This window comes from Porites lutea, chromosome 11, assembly GCF_958299795.1.
Source record: "Porites lutea chromosome 11, jaPorLute2.1, whole genome shotgun sequence".
Lineage (NCBI taxonomy): Eukaryota > Metazoa > Cnidaria > Anthozoa > Scleractinia > Poritidae > Porites > Porites lutea.
The window spans coordinates 15,203,465-15,220,663 of NC_133211.1; the positions used below are offsets into that span (position 1 = coordinate 15,203,465).

At 39.3% G+C, this 17,199-nt stretch overlaps 2 protein-coding genes across 3 annotated transcripts; one reads left to right on the forward strand and one right to left on the reverse strand.

Annotated features, from left to right (window-relative positions):
* Positions 1–1,606: 1,606 nt before the first annotated feature.
* Positions 1,607–16,951, reverse strand: LOC140953076 (GDP-D-glucose phosphorylase 1-like). 2 transcript variants are annotated; one of them, XM_073402572.1, is made up of 10 exons: positions 16,509–16,951; positions 14,924–15,040; positions 13,588–13,695; positions 12,522–12,650; positions 10,804–10,862; positions 4,763–4,865; positions 4,075–4,178; positions 3,177–3,352; positions 2,635–2,715; positions 1,607–2,205 (listed from the first exon to the last, which is right to left on the reverse strand). In XM_073402572.1, the coding sequence occupies exons 1-10, from the start codon at positions 16,623–16,625 to the stop codon at positions 2,072–2,074; spliced, it is 1,128 nt and encodes a 375-aa protein (XP_073258673.1). In that variant the 5' UTR covers positions 16,626–16,951; the 3' UTR covers positions 1,607–2,071. The 2 variants fall into 2 exon arrangements, with proteins under 2 accessions (XP_073258673.1, XP_073258674.1); XM_073402573.1 differs by lacking the exon at positions 12,522–12,650.
* On the forward strand, positions 6,130–8,704 carry LOC140953064 (kelch-like protein 21). The gene has a single exon (XM_073402551.1). The coding sequence runs from the start codon at positions 6,252–6,254 to the stop codon at positions 7,950–7,952; it is 1,701 nt and encodes a 566-aa protein (XP_073258652.1). The 5' UTR covers positions 6,130–6,251; the 3' UTR covers positions 7,953–8,704.
* Positions 16,952–17,199: the final 248 nt, after the last annotated feature.

The window sequence follows — 17,199 nt, forward strand, 5'->3', positions numbered from 1 at the left end:
AGTCAATATATATGTAGTAATAAACCCAAATAAATATTCCTTTACTATTATGTAATTGCCTGTTTTTCCTGGCCGGTTTAATTGACATTTTCTTGACTTTGTCGGTTTTGAACTTGGAGTTAGAGGCATTATTCAGTGAGTACATTCAGCTAAAGATATGTGAGTTTTGTTTTGTAAGGTTTTTGTTTTAGGCTCTATTTAGTCCGTTTAGGCATGTTTTGGTAATAGAATTGGATGAGAAACAGAGTAAAATTAACCAAGAAAAATCAATATTAATTTATCATCTGGAATTGATTTTCAACATGGTCTAACTTGGATAATAAAAATTTAACTGAGCTTGCGGTTTTCAAGATCCTGAAATATCTCTGAGACAGTGGTCCTAGATTCTTTAAAGCGGGGTGATGTGGTTTCCAAGAAGTTCACGAAAGCCCCCCTCCTTTCTTCGCATGAACATTCATAAAGCAAAGGCGTTTGTTGTTACCCCGAGGGAGGGGGGGTACTTTAGGAATTTCTGGGTGGGGATGTGCCGCTGGGACCCTGGAACCCTTAACCTATACCAGAGCTAGCTCAGCTGAATTTTGCTACCCTATACTAGAGTAAACTCCCCAAATCCCCCTATCCTAGAGTAGCTGTTTTCCAGAAACCACTCAGGTCACTAGCACAGTCTAGCCAAAACAAAACATTATACCACAATCCCTAGTGTAGATAAAATCTTCAACCAACTGATCAGGTTCCTGAAAAATGATACCCTATTCTAGACCCAAACGCTCTGATTTATATACAGTGGAACCCCGCCTTACGAACACCCCGTTTATAAGACCACCTCGTTATTACGGCCATATTCTTTCAAACCAAACGTAAAAAGCATTGACTCATTTTATTATTTTGAAGACCCCGTTAATGCGACCACCTCGTTATTACGACCAGGATTTTATGGCCCAACGGTGGTCGTATTAACGGGTTCCACTGTACCCTATCCTAGAGTAAACTGCTTGAAAACCATACCCTTCACAGCGGCACCCTTCACCATACCCTTCACACCTATATAGCCCATATATGGCAGTACCCCCTCCCCCCGGGAGTATTACACGGTAGTTTAAAGCTATGTTCATACCATACCGGATGGCTTTTGCGTCGCAACGAAACCCACACCGGATAGGGTTTCTGTTCACACAAAAGAACAGTGATTTCGGCGCGATTTCTGTAAGGGTTGATTTCCAGTGTCACGTAAATTTTACATGAGTACGTGCGTAACATTTACGTTCGCAAATAAAATAGAGGCAATGCATGAAAGGTCGCTCGTAAGCGTAAAAGGTGAACCTCTCTCAACTTCTTGTTTCGAAGCTCAGCACTTTTATCTTGCTTCTATTTTATTCAAGTGAATAAAATTTACGTGCGTCAACGTGCGTAGCCAAAAACGCGTCAGTGGAAATCAACCTTAACAGAGCAATGCTGGGCCGCGCGTATCTCTAAAGTGGAGAGTCACATATCGGAAAGGTGTTTACACTATACTGGGTAGCTTTTCGTGTCAGCACCAAAAGTTAGGCGGTAGTTTGCAAACAAAATTTGCAGACTTCCCATGTAAATGGTAAGTACTCTAGATCTTTGGTTTACAACTTCTTTATTGGTGTACAATCTCAAGTGCGTCTAAAATTAAAAGAACAAAGCACCAAAATAGCTAGAATTTCATGCCAATCTATCGGATCAACTCAATCATTATTGTGGTATACGAGAAAAACTACCGAGTCCCCATTATGCTCGAACTACAATACATTTGAAGGCTACTGTGTAGTACGTAGGCAACTGTCGACCTTGATACGACTGCGATACTGCACGAGGTACATCGAACAAAAGAACAATCCAGAACCCCTCTAATAACCTTCTTGTTTTGAAGTCTCCTGAGTCCCTTCTGTACCCATGCAGTCTCCCTTAAACTCTTTTACCCATCCTGTCCTCCCCGTTTTCGCCTGACGCAGGTTAGCTTTTTCGAGAAGCATTGAGCCTTCCTTCAAAATTATCACTCCTCAGTTTGCATGTTTGCTTGTTTACTGCGGACGTTTATCCTTGATTATCAGGTCGCATTCTTCACGGACAATAATTCTCGTATCGCCTCCTTATGTCTGATGAACACTTCTTCTGCTAGCGAAGCTCGACTTAAGTAGGCACAAAAATCGTCTTCGGTAAATGAATCATATTTTTCTTTTGCTGAAAGATGTTAAAAAGCAAAATACGTGTAAATAGCTCTTCCTTTTACCATTCAGTTTCAATATTATAGTTTCCAATTTCAATAAAAAAATAGACAACTATAGCCTGCGAATACAGTCGTCTCTAGCTCACTCCTCACCGCTTTTTGGTTCAGAAACGCAGACGTCTCTCTTGCGAAACATCCCTACTGGCGGGGGGAGACGGATGTATTTGCAGGCTAAAATAACCGGAGTGAGTTTCATGACGATACGGTCCAACTTGAAAAAAAAAATGCCTTGTATATTCTCGAAATATAACTTTTGGAGGGTGTTAAATGACCAAGAAAAAAATATGGGGTCTTCCGTTTTTTTCCATGGATGTTTCGAATAAACAAAGAAGTCACATTTTACGGAATTTATTTCCTTGAAGGTTTAGGTAGAAATGTCTTACTATTGATTGCCAAAGAGCCAGCAAACTCGTACACAGCAATAGGTCGCCTCTCAGACTGATAGGAACTCAAGTCTTTGGCACCTGTTGAACAAAACAACAATGTAGGTTACAAACGCAACTGTAAATCGATCAAAGGGTAACTAATCAAGTGCCTCAAGTCACCCGAGGCATTTTGTAAGAACCCTGGAGTTACGGTCACCCGAAATGTAGCTTTGTTATACGTAGCCACTTAATTTTGAAGGAACTTAAAGTCGTTATAAAAACGCGGTGAGGCAATAACTTCCAAGCCGTGTAAGGTAAAATCTTTACAAAAACAGACCTTTCCAATATTACCGTGAACAAAGGCACTAGCTTGAGGCCCGGTGATATATCTCATACATAGTCGTTTGCAGAAAATCGTCCACCCAAACCAAAATCTGGTTTTACTGTGTACGCTCACTGGAGCGGAACGCAAGAAAGGTCTTTGACGGGCGAAATAATCCAAAACGAGAAAACTTAGAGCGACTTGACCGAAAAGTGATCAGCTGAGAGGTTTCTCCTACCATGAACAGGGTTTCTTGGCCACAAAAACACTCTAAGAACTGAATATCGCTGGCCGTCTTCTTGACACACAGCTCCATTTATTTGGGAGTTTGAATAACATCTCGTTCCTCGCATAATGTGAAAGTTGTGGGCTATCTCATTCTCTATGAAATACGTCGTGACCTTGTGTATTTTCCTGGAAAAAGAGATCGTATAACATATGATTATTATACGATTCAACGCTGACCGAAATCATTTCACGAATTTTTAATTACAGTCGACGCCCTTTTTGTCTGTCCATATACACTGTAAGGTAACCCAAGACAATCTTCGATGCTGGATTCCACGCCGTGGATTCCGCATTCCAGGTAATGGATTCTTTGTCAGTGGAACTTGGATTCTGAACTCCAATCGTTAGTGGGATTCCGGATTTCTTGAACTGTATTCCGTTCAAATTTCCCAGATTCCAGAATCCGGATTCGCTAATATGGGGCGATCCTTGCGACCACTTTCGTAAGCGACCAAAGCGACCAGCTCTAGTTAGGATAAAGGGAGAAGGGGTACGCCTCCTAAAGGCCTTGCATTTCCGGCTCCCGCCCTTTCTTTTCGTAGCTTCTTCTCTTTAGTGGCCTTTTTTAATTGCGAAATATTGAGCATTGTTGCGTAATTTACCCCAATTTCTCTTGCCTCACACCCAGTTTCCTCTGTTTGAATTTTAGTGAATTTCGTGACACAGCTGATCTAATGTACAACCAAACCTTTAAAAGGAGTAGTTCGTAAGAATTACATTTTTGTCCAAAACTACCTCAGAAGCTTCTTGAAAGTTACAAACAAATCACTTCAAATTGTTACATAGACACCCTTCTTGTAGCCTCAAATAATACTAAAACTTTGTGAGCAATTTTTTTTATAGAGTACCTTGCCAGAGAGCAGACGTCAGTTTCTGGTGCCAGCTCAAAAACAAATGCATTTGTTGGATAATTCCTGACCTCAAAAACATCTTTACAAATGGGACTGACCTCCTGTTTATCCGAGAAAATTAATAAATATTGTTAATTATAACAAGAGCCCGTCCCCCAAAGTTACTACAGTACCCGCTTTGACCACTGAGAGTCATATTGTTGAGAATTGTTTTTGTGTATTTTTAGATTCATTTCCCTTCCTGTGAAATTTACTGTATTCACAACCATCTGCACAATCCAAAACGTCAGTCAACCTTTCAGTAGTACGCACAATCCAATACGTCATTCAACCTTCTCAGTAGTAAAGATAGAGGCCTCTTCGTCCTCACTTCCAATGTTCTTCAGCTCAGTTACACTCTCTTCGCTTGACATTTTGTTGATCTCATAGGTCATTCAGCTAGATCCTTCCAGCTGCAATTGGCTGAGAAAATTTGGCGCAGAAGATAAATCTATAAACAGTCTGAACGTCACAGTGTAACAAAGGTTTCACGGTATATATGAGATAGGCGCTCCACATTTAACAGAACAATTGGCAATTCTGTTAATTTTTTTTCTTTTATGAAGTAAGAGTTTTATGATGGGCCACGTGAGCAAATTCTAAGTGTGTGCATATCGTCCATTACAAATGCACATGGGCAACTCACTGATGACTCGAGATAAGAAGGATACTGGCTGTACCAAGTGTGAAGATGAAGATGATTCACTGAGGCATGTGCACAAAGGCTGTTAAAACCAACATGAAATCCTCTACAACAAAAGCAGATAAACACATTTTTAATAAATAGATAAACAAGCACATAAATGATATACCAATTACAGCCTCCTGTCTTTATCTAGCCTGCAGAGGGTGGGCGCTTTTATTTTAACGAAAGCGCGATACAAAATACGCCTGCCTTGTAGGCTAGTCTTAATCTACCTGGAACAAATTAGCTTGACAAGAGTGGGACTTGAACTTGAGGTGTGATTTGTTTGGAAGAAAAATGAGATAATGATTGGAGATAGTTTTGTTTAAAGATGACATGGTTCCATTGTCTATATTACAGAAAATTAAAGATACTCACTCTTTCATTCCCAGAGTTAATAATTATGAAAACAGGTAAATCAGACGTAATTAGTCCTAAATTTCAGTCATGTGGACAATATAGGGTGTGACCATTAAAAATGAAACCTGTAAGGCAGTACCTTGTCAGAATTTTATAAGACAAAATCTACATCAATAAGAATTGGTGCATGCTTGACGTGCGTATGACGAATTACGTATGCACGCGGGAAATATTGAGAACACTTGAAAGGTGCTGGGATGCCGAGAGAAACTCAAGCTTCTTGAGTGCTCTCCAAACTCCCCAAGTAAACGTTTTATTGGCTAGCTACACAATCGTCTAGACAAAAAGATCTAGCATTTCGTCTTAGATTGAAAATCTTTAGTAGTACCCAGACTATTGCATCACAGCTGGTTGGCTCGACCGCACCCGTTTTCTGGCGGAAACTTTCGAAAAAAGCCTATTTTATTTTCAAAAAAGACTGGTCTAACTGGCCAGTTTTGACATAGAGCGCCCTGAGGGTGCGGTTATAACACTTTAATAATAATAATAATAAAACGCTTTGTACGTTTTAATTTAAGGACGGGTCGGTATTTGAAAAAAACACTTTAATAACTGTATTTATATAGTTAGTATCTTGTAACACAGGGTTTTGCTAAAATTAAACTTCGGACTATGAGCTGTCTAGTTACTACATAGGTTTCAGGATTTACTTAAAATTCTGTTACGTCGCTTGAGTAGCAATTCCTTGGTCCTCGACTATTTGCCTTGACATTTTCATTTGTTTATTTTTCAATGTTTTTCTTTCTTTGGCAGGCTATCCTATTCGCCCAAATGAGCATGCTGCGCAGCCATTTTTTTTCGTGTCCGTCACGAAACGTTCCTCCTTTTGTGGGAAGGAGCGTTGCGTGATGATGACACCAAAAGACATACTGCGCATGACAGCCTACTGTTTACTACACGTCGTCATTTCCCTGTTCCCCGACTTGAGTCTGCCCAGTCGCCACTTGGTGAATTTCTTTCCCGTGTTAGGCCGTGCCTATCCCTTACTGAGCGTTTTAACAGTTTGTCAAATCGAATCCAAACGATAAACATGGAAGATTTAGAACCAATCCGTGTAGCTGAACAGAGCTCTTTCTGTGTGGAATTGCTGAGGCGACTAAACATGCAACGCGGAGAAACCTATTTGTGCGACATCACCTTAGTGGCGAAAGAAGGGACGGAATTCAGAGCCCATAAAAATGTACTATCGGCGGTAAGTCCGTTTTTTGTGAAGCTCCTCAAGACTGACATGAAGGAAAAAGAAGAAGGAGTCATTCGATTTGAGGAAATTTCGGAGTCTATCCTGGCAGATGTTTTGGACTTCATCTACACTGGAAGCATTAAAGTGAAAGATGAAGAAACTGCCAAAGAACTGATCTTCGCAGCGGAATATTTACTTCTTCTAAGTTTGAAAACCAGGGCCGGAAGGTTTCTAGAGAAACAACTGACAAGTACAAATTGCATCTCAACTCTTCGCTTCGCTCAAAAATATAGATGTGACGAACTTGTCGATAAATGCACGAAGTTTATACACAACAATTTCGCTTCGGTAGCTGAATCTGATGAATTTTTAAAGTTGGAAGCCGAAGAGGTTGAAAAGTGGATTTCAAGTGAAAACATTTGTGTTCCAGATGAAGAAGACGTGTTCAGAATCATATTAAAGTGGATTGAACAAGACAAAAGCGAGCGAAAAGCCGAATTTGAGCGCCTCTTTCGTCACATTCGACTGGCATCATTGTCGCGTGACTATTTGCTGAATGTCGTGACCAACGAACTGGTTGTAGAAAATGTTTCTTGTTCAAGGCAAGTTGTGGATGCTATAAAGTTAGTTATTACTGCGAGCGAAGATACTCTGGTGCAGTCGGCAAGAAGAATTGAAACCCACGCCATTGTAGTTCGTGGGGGAAATCACTCGTACTGTTACCTCCCTGAAAAAGAAACGTGGAAACTATTGGCAGGTGGATTTTCAGAAGACCGAAACCATACCACACAGCTTATAAGATGCCGAAATCAGGTCTACAGCTTTTCTAACGTGTTTTATGTTGACACTGAAAGATACGATCCTGCTTTTGACAGCTGGGCTAAAATCAAGCTCTCCCCTGGCGGTGATGATTGCTCCTTTGCGGTCCTTGGAGGAAAAATCTATGTTATCTGCCACCCCGATCGACGCAGTTCACCTGTTATTAAAAGATATGATGAGGAATTGTGTGCCTGGCAAACTGTTCGATCTTCTCCTGACCTTCGATACAGCCGAAATTATTCATGTGTTGTCACCTCTGGCAACTGTCTGTATGTTCTTGGGTGTGGATATTTTAGTAAAGCTGGCAGATACGACACTGTGACGAGCAAATGGGAGAAAATTGCAACCATGCAAGTTATAGAAAGTAGTCCTTTCGGTGTCGCATCTCAAGGGAAGATTTTCGCTACAGGATTGGTTAAAGGTTCGCCTTCTGCATGTGAAGTGTACAATGTTGCTATAAATGAATGGCAAACTATCGCAAGCTTGAATACTAGACGTGTTTCGGGTAGTATGGTATGTGTTAACGGAACGCTTTATGTACTGGGTGGTGTAAATGATATATCGTCAAAGCCGGAGCTTGCAGTTGAAAGCTATGATCCCAAAGTGAACAAGTGGATCCAGAGGACCTCCATACCTCGATACAGTAGCTCTGAGGAAGAGAAACATTCATTTCAAGCCTGTACAATAAAATTTTCCAAAGGAGTGCTTGGAAAACTATATAGCATTCATTAAACTAATTAACTCAAAACATTCTAGCTGATCAGCAAATTCAGAAAAAGCTTGTAAGGCCGGTAAGATTGTTAAGCCAAAAGGGATCGTGTACAAATGTTCATCAATGTACTTGTACTCTTCGGTCATCTATATATTATTTTCCGTATCGAAGACTGGCAGTCAAAGAAAGAGAAAAGAAGTCTGACATTCGATGTTGAGAAGAGTTAGGCCCTTCCAGTAGAAGCTCCTTTAGAGTCCATCTACACATTCAGATCGTGCCGGGGTTGAAGATGACAGAGATGACAAAGGACTGAATATCATAGGGGAATATTTACTACTTGTTAGTTTGAAAAACCAGTTGCGCGCGACTTCTACAGCCTTATCATGAGCGGTTCCAAAGTTATAGATGAGGAGACTTTGAACTCCCACCCCCTCTCCCGTCTCAGCCCAAAAACGCCCGGTCTGAATAGGTAAAAAATGATGCTTACGGTAGTAAAATTGTAAACCTACCGCAAAATAAGCTATCAGAACAGTTTATTGTGTTGGATTTAAAAAATGCATCTCTTACTTCGATAGAACTAAGTGCGTTAAAGTGGCAGTGTCCTGCGTTTCCGTACTTAGGGCGAAAATTAGATGAGATCCCTAATGAAAATCTGGAAGAAAGGGCAACAGAACTCTCGAACGAATAAAAAGTTTGAAAACTAAAAAAATCGTAAAAACGCCTGGAGCAAGAATCCAGGAAAGTTGACGTAGTTTAATTCTATTAATAGCGTGCTCACGGAGCCTCTTTTTCTCAATACACTTCTCCTTAGATCTCGTCCAGCGCGCGTGCTGTGTGAAAAAAAAAAAACCTTGGGGGATTTTTTACAGTGCGACCGGGAAAACCGTGAACACTTGAAATATTTCAAGAATGTTTACTGTCACTTTGTTAAGACCAATCACAGCAAAGATCAGGACATGCGAGCAAGCCACAAAACCACAAACTAATTAGCGTTCTTGCAAGGGATTGCGTGGCCTACTTTTCCTCGTAAAAGCTCTCTGTGGGAGCGGACGTATGAAATAAAAACCACGGGGGATTTATTGTCCGCTCCAGGGCGAAAGCGGCTGATCACTTCGCGCTGGTCCTCGCACTCGCTCGCAAAAATCCACACTGAATAAGGGGAAAACGTCTGTGGACGGCTTTCACTGACAACATCACTCGGCCTGCCTATCATCTTACACCAGGAGCCGATTACGGCTCCTGTCTTACACTATACTTTGCATTTCTTTCCAAATGATAACAGAAGACCTCGCTACAGTTGTTTTTACAAATAATGAATTTATGAATTTTTTTTTGCTAATTTCTCTCCACGGATTATTCGGTTCACAACGAATATAACGTATTTAAAGAGACAGGTTCACGGTTCAGCGCATGCTCATTTATCAAAATGCTGTTTTTTCTGCTGTGACATGCTGTATCGTCTATGCAAGCAATATCATCATGACATAATGTTGTCAAAAAAAACAATCTGCACACTCCCCTGGTAGTCACTTGCACTTGATCATTTTATATATTTGCAAACTGTAGCTGTAAATTAATCAACCATGGAATAAAACCTTCGGGTCAACAATAAATTCAACGTTGATAGTGTTGGCATAATCCACTAATTTTTTTCTGCGATTTTAGTACTCCTCCATCCTACTTGAGGTTACCCTGAAACACACTTCTAATGTAAAATACACTCTGAGATCGCTGAGATACATGAGAGTGGGATTATTAACCTATAGAATTAATAATACATTGGAAAAAAGTAATTTAATTAATGAGCATGCGCTAAACCGTGAACCTGTCCCTTTAACTCGAAAAAAAAGGAGGAAACCTTGCCATTGGATGTTCCCTGACTTCCAGCTCAATGTCAGTATTTTATTCTCCGTTCTTCTCTTTTCTTCAGGACTATTAAACAATACGGCCTCTGGTAAATTTGCCAAACGCACTGTCGCAAGCTAATTCATTTTCACCGCTTTTTCCTTTTGATAGAGTGGCTCGAAGGTCAATTCCCACAAAGTGATAAAGTTCTTCAATACATACTTTAGTCCATTATTAGGAGACTGTAATGCCTAATCCCTGTACGGCGTCTTCCCGGGCCTTCTCGTTAAATGCATTTCCGTGAAGTATCCGAGACGCACGGCCGGGAAACGCCTCAAAAAGTCGCTTGAACCACGTAACCCGAAACGCACAAGCCGCACGCTGGCCGCGCGGAATAACGAGGCCAAGGAACTTACCGATGGAAACACTTGGTTCTAAAAATAAGACGGGCATGGAAAAGAATACAAGTAAAGGCTAATTCTAGTTAACTGCCATTTGGCACAACCCTTAGGAATATGTGGTGTCGTACTTAAGAAAAATAAGTTACCTAAGTATCAGTTATACACGAGCTTACACACTTCATAAAGTATTTCATTAAAACATATTTTAATATACACAGGTACAGTCAACCTTGTCACAGACCCAAATACGAAAGAGAGATTTGAGTAAAATACACGTAAAATACAATAATAGCATAAACCAAAAACAGTAATGTTTTTGCTTACGTGTACGGTGTACGAGGTGTCTTTGGAGTACGTGATCATGACTCACGAATGAATTTCCACTGCCGTGTAATTTTTACGTGCGTAAATAAATTAGGGGGCAATGTACACATGTAAAAGGTCGCGCGTAAACGTAAAAGTTGAACCTGGTACGCACGTTTGACGCGACAGTGGAAATCCACCCTAAGGGACGAAAGGCCGCGTATAAATACACACGGCCGTTCCTATAAAGAGATTTCTATCCTGGTGGCTCAATAGAAATAATTTAAGGCCAGAAGGCAACTAAATACAGGTGTACATGTACCTGTGGTTACTGAGTAGAGATGTTTCCAAAGCCAACAGTATTGATTCCTCTGTTAGGACCTTATAACATAATCCACACACAACTGTCAGTGATGCAATAATAAACACGTCATAAAATTTCCATTCCCAAGAATCTCAATTTTTCCCGAGACGACAGATGAAACATTGAAATTTAAGCGAAGAAACAAAAGTACTAGTTTCCCACAGTATAAGTCATTAAGTGCTCTCATTTGGTCATACAAAGTTTTTGAGTTTTTCTTCATGGCCAATATTATAGCCCAAGAACAAAAAGTTAAACTTAAAAGCCTCTTTCTTTATCTCATAAGTTGTAATTTGCTCAATGTACATGTATGCATAGCTTAGCTCTTTTTCTTTTTTTCGACAACGTTTACCTTCTTTGGCAAAATTCCACAAGAGAAGTATTTACCTGGAAATGTTTCAAAAGACCTAGCACTCATTGGGACAAACTTCAGCTTTCAACTTTCAACTTTATTTAAATTTGAAAATATAGCAAAAGATACATTGGGACTGGCCTGCAGTTAGCGAGGCTATTCGAGGCAGGCCAGGCTACATAATTTACAACAAACTAGACAAATACAAAGAAATTAGGCGTTATATAGGTATATACATTTTACATTAAATAGATACGTTCTACTTAAATGCAAGGACAATAATTAAAGTGAAATTTTAAAAATAAAATAAAATGAAAATAAAGGACAAGAGAATTACTTTTTCATTTTCACGATGATCGTATCCACATCAATATAGGAGTCTTCAGTTTCAAGGAAATCGAGTAGCATTTCTTTTAGTGATCTTTTAAAAGCTTTTTTCGGTCTTTCTTTAAGAATTTGAGGTATCCCATTCCAAATTTTGACCCCAACACGCGAAAAAGCATTTCGTTTGACATTGAGTCGAGATTCTTTAGTATAAAAATGTTCAGAGGTTGAGGCACGTGTGTTGTAAGTATGAACACTAGAAATTCGAGAGAAGAGTTTCGAAATATTAACCGGTGGGTATGCTCTTTTTGAATCGTTCCCTCCATTACCTTGTTTTTCAATGTTAGATATTTACAGTGTACAAGCTACAGTTGTAGAAAATATGTCTTAATCTGCCACCTAAATGTTCTTTAGCTTGCTATGATGCCTACAGTTAAAAACCTGTGAGCAAGAACCTGCATTTTCCCAAGTTAACCTAAACAAGTTCTTACATAAATGTTATTTACAAATAACACAAATTTAGGCTATTTAGGTTCTTAAATAGGTTCTTATTCTCTGAAGGAAAAAATACATTGTAGCTAAGAGTATAATTATAGGAGGAATTCAGCTTATTCCTTTTATAAAATCTGCATATCATTACATTGCAGTTGGAGTGATAAGACACCAGCTGGAAAGTCTCCAAGGAGGATGCTGAAATTTGACTTTTAAGTGAACGGAATGTTTTTATAGATTTTTAAAAAAATTAATGAGGACCTGTTTCAAATTTTAGGCACAACAGGTTCTTATACAGAAGGGGCCTAACTGGCAAATTTTAGCCTAACAGGTTTTTTAAAAACCAGGTTCTTACTTCAACCTCTGCAGGCATTTTCACAGACTATAGCCACATTTGATGCATTACATTCTTACCACAAAAATAAGATATCATTGTGGGCTGTTTTCACATTTGATTCACAAATAACCAAGCTGGGACATCTGTAATTATAAACTAAGTTATTTGTCATACCTGTGGGAGGCATTTATTTACAGCTGGAGCTAACAAACAATGTCCATATTCCAAAGGACTGATATTTATTATCATAAGATTTTGTTCATCTCCTGGCGATCTGTGATGTGGACACAGTTCAAACAAAACCTGTGTGAAAAACACAGTTATAAGACTGTCATATTTTTTTTGGCCTGTAGCTAAAATTTTTCATTTTTCACTTTATAACAGAAAAGTTCGAGTGTGTTGTACCCATACAGGTAAATGGCCAAAAGTTTCCAAATACAACAAGAGTGTGATCAAGTGGTATTTGCTATCAAGAGTGTGATCAAGTGGTATTTGCTATGCTTTAGAAGCCTGTTTGATTAATTCGGGCCTCCTAAAAGCAACTAAATAGTTTTTAGGCAGCCCCAGATAAATTTGATCTCTTTGGATGTCTTAGGGGAACTTTGGTCATCTCGAAGGTTTTGGGTAGCATTGTCATCTCATCCAAAATTGTTAGCTACTGTGAAGTGCCTCAGTGGTCAAAAGTTAGAATTTTGTTAGAATTTTCTACGGAACGTTTTCTCTTTAAACCAAAATTTTCAAGAGACCTTTTTTAACAATAATCATAATATCTTGGTGATAAAACGCAAAAACACACTCCATCCTCTGAAAATCTTAGGAAAGTTAGATAAGGATTAGAAATCTTAGACAAGTAGAATAGTTGTCCAGAAATTTAGAGCCTATCTCAAGCTTTAATAAATTCTAGGTAACTTTTTCTCCTCTGAACAGATCTTTTACCAAAAATGTTGTTGGGTGCCTCTGCATTGTCACAGTTCCTTTTCCATGATGCACCTCTTAACCATTACTAGTACCTACTAAAAAACTGACAGGCCAAATAACACTGGTAAAAATGGTTGAAGAAGCTCAACATGCACAAGATCAAAAACACATCAATCACTGACAAACAAAGTGTTACTAATAGTTGCACACAGCAAATTAACTCCACAGCATGATGAAGACCAATAGTAAGCAGTTAAAAGTCATTGAGTGCAACAAAAGTCAAACTAACCCTATCAAACAAACATTATTATTATGGTATTACCTCTTTACTCTTTACTTTAGTGAAGTTAAATTTGTCTGGGTTAAAAGGTTGAGACACACTGCTCATTACTTGAGGCTGTCTTCGCTTGTTGAATCTCATTTCATTGTGCTATGTAAGAGAAATAATATCATTAATTTGAACTGTATTTTAAGCTTTACACTTGTTTCAAGAATCCCAATAAGACTCGCGTTCTTATTTTTCTTTGTTATAAGATTTTTTTTCAAGTACAAGGGTGCCCAAGGTTGAGTAGGGTGGGAAAGTTAGAGTCTGTTTGAGAATAGGCTTTTCCATTTTGTTTGAGGGCAGGTCCTGTGCTCAGAGTACACTGGTGCCAGCACTTGAGTCCTGGCTTGCTATGAAACCCCGGACGAAGACTAATCTCAAGAATAAGAACATAATATCAGGCTACCCTATTTCAGCCTTTTATTTACTGGTATGGGGTGTGTATGTGAATTGAACATATAGCAGATTGTTCAGTTAATTGCTTCAAAGTCTGGTGGTTAGCATATTCTGCCTTCAATATCCTACTATCCGGTCTCACAAATTTTTTCTTGTGATAACAGACTATGTCTGCTAACTTTTCCCTAGTTAAAGGCACGAAACACGTCTCATGACAAAAAGTACTGAAGATTTTCATGGCTCCAGAAAACCTTCCAAGGGTGTTAAGAAAATTTTTAAGTTCTTCTAAACAGTAATGTGACATGTATCAAGTCAGACATCATGAACAGACTGGAAACTCAAAATAAGAATGCTAGCATCATTACATAATTTGTACACATACTCATCACACGAAAGTTGACCCTCCTTGACAAACTGGAGTTGCCTAAACTTTTCAGCCAGTAATGAAAATTGACTCTTAACTACGAGTTGGCAAAACTACTTTAAGTGCTACTTTCTCTCCTGCTTGGCATATACATGACTTCTAATGTTATCCCTTTATATATGTGTGGAAGTGTGTGTTGCCGAGCAGTTAACACCTCTAACTCCCAAACTGCAGGTCCGCGCTTCAAGCCTCGCCCATCGTGAGGTTTCCATAGACAACAAACTTTACCCCACCTTGGACCTCTCTTTACCCAAGTGTATAAATGGGTACCGGCAACATACTGCTGGGGGTAACCCTGCTATGGACTACATGTAGCATCTTGTCCAGGGGGGAGTAGCAATACTCCTAGGAATGCTTCATGCTAAGGAACTAAGATAACCTTCGGCTGTTTGGGCCTTTGGCTTGTGTGCACCTTTGCCTTTTTACCTATACATACATGGATGTGACGTATGTCCTTTCTCCTTCTCCCTTGTTCCTCAACCCCCTCACCCATCAACTACAATCATACTGTACCTGAATATAAATTTGATATTTGCCCGGAACAACTCTCCCTTCCACATGGTCCAGCTTATATGCAAAGCAACTGGCATCCACAGCAGCATTCCACCTCTGCCGAATTTCCTTATCAAACTTAAATTAATAAAACAAAACAGTGTTTCAAGCTAAGATAAACTTCTTGAAAATATTTATTGTTAAATGAAGCTCATTCTCAAGCCTTTTCTAAGGGAGAAGGGTAATTTTCATTCAGAGGATTTTTACAGGCTTGACTTTCTGTTCCCATTCAATGATTTTTAATCTGGGTTTAGGGGCCTAACCTGCAGCATGAACTGAAAAACCAACTTGCAGTTTTTAGAAAAGGCCCAAAAACCTGGCAACTGGAAAAAAAACCTGTGGATTGATAAATTATAATCATAAAGAAATGTACATGTAGTGTATCAGTGCCTGTGTCAGAAAGAGGGGGGTTGGTGCCAGCCTCCACAAATGTAGCTCAGGTGACCAGTTCAATCAATTGTGTGACCACAATGACTACATGAGGGTCCCCAATAGGGTTCCTCAATCTTATCATTCCCAATTAAATTTTTGTGCAATCCGTAATCCTGAAGCTTATTTTCGGCAACTCCGCATAGTTTCTAACCAGAATCTTGTCCCCATTTTTCATTAAATACCTGAATTCTGCCCTTCAAATAAAGCCAATCCCACATCCCAAAAAACATATTGGAAATCCTCCTATAAGACAGTGAAACCATTATAATTAGCCAAGCTCTGGATGATTGATATAGGAGAGTAGTAGTGGGACTGCTTGGTTCTTTTTTGGATTATTTATGCTTCAAGGAAATGAAGAGAATTATTATTTTTAAACATTGATTTTGGCAGTTTGCCATTAGATGTCCCCAAATTTTGAGGACAAGAAAAAGTTATTGTTTAAAACTGGGAGTCCCTGGGGACTGATTTGTCTCCCCACATGAGTCTCCTTCTCCAAATGCAACACTCTAAATTTGAGATTGCTCGGAATCTCTCAATTTAAAAAATAGAGGATATGACATGCACATGGCAGCGCAGAGATACGAAATTTCTCTTTGAGTGTTGAAAAATATTTCACGAGTGAGCGCAGTGAACTAGTGGAATATTTTTTCAACACAAGAAGAGAAATTTCGTATCTCCAAGTGGCCATGAAATGCTCTATTCATTATATAAACACCAATGAAATACCAAACCATTTCACTTTAATAGTTTTTTGGTGTGAAAGGTGTGATTTATTATGTAGCCATAGCAAAGGTGATATTTTCACATGTGAAGATAACATGTTATTTTCACATGTGAAGATATCAAGTTTTCGCGCGAAAGCTCACCTGGTATTTCATTGGTGTTTACGTAATAAAACGTTTTATTTTATAAGTTGTTTTTTCTTTAAATAAGAAATCCAAGAAATCTCGAATTTAGCCATATGGCTAGATGTAGATGGGTTTGAGCGTTCATGAGGCAACAACTCTTCGATGTTATTGTATTAAACTTAGCCAACAGATCTTGCCAATTCTCGCACACTTCAACAAACATTAACGTAAGCTTATATTCCTCGAAATCAGAAATATACTTTTACCTGGGTAAAGACGTGTTCATTTTGTTCTTCATCGCTTACCATGCAATGCCATGTAAAATCATCTGAGGTATAAAAGTATTTTCGATCCAACATTACCGCTCCCTTATCAGCTGACATAGGTGTTGCCACTTTGGTAAGCAGTCAGTCAGTTAATTCACAGCATGAATTCGGACACTCGCTGATTTCTGTATCCATCGCTGATCAGTGCAGCCGCCTGGTGTAGTAGGTTGTTTGTGACGCAAGATAATATTTTTTATAACGTGCTCTGTATTCTCACCAAGATCGAATTTCAGCACAACTTTTCCTTCTACAGCAGAGATGTCCTCAAACAGTTTGTATTCCACACAGAACCTTCGATCTAAGATAGGTAAACCGAACAAACCGGCAAGTTACGCGTCGTTTCAACATGCCGCCATATTGAATGACCGCGAACGTTGAGAACTGGAACCAAGCATGAAAAGCGCGGGATCGCGGGAGTGACGTCATTAAACCCCAAGCAATGTAAACAAACAATCAGGACGCCCTGCAAACGGGCGCAGGGGGAAACGTAAAAGAATTCGACGTGTTCCAGCCTTCAGGAAAACAGAAAAAGGCTATGCAGAACTCAAGAGAAAGGAACTCGACGAAACTGCATTGAAACTGGCTGGAAGGCCTCCATGGGATAAAGGTAAGGAAGGTTTTTATGACCTTT

Bases quoted from the DNA above. Each gene is read 5' to 3' on its own strand.
- LOC140953064 (XM_073402551.1), top strand. From the start codon at position 6,252: ATGGAAGATTTAGAACCAATCCGTGTAGCTGAACAGAGCTCTTTCTGT.
- LOC140953076 (XM_073402572.1), bottom strand. From the start codon at position 16,625: ATGTCAGCTGATAAGGGAGCGGTAATGTTGGATCGAAAATACTTTTAT. The intron at 13,696-14,923 runs GTACAGTATGAT...TCTCTTACATAG, and splicing joins AATATCAAATTTATATTCAG to CACAATGAAATGAGATTCAA. The intron at 2,716-3,176 runs GTAGGAGAAACC...TTTGTTCAACAG, and splicing joins GCCAAGAAACCCTGTTCATG to GTGCCAAAGACTTGAGTTCC.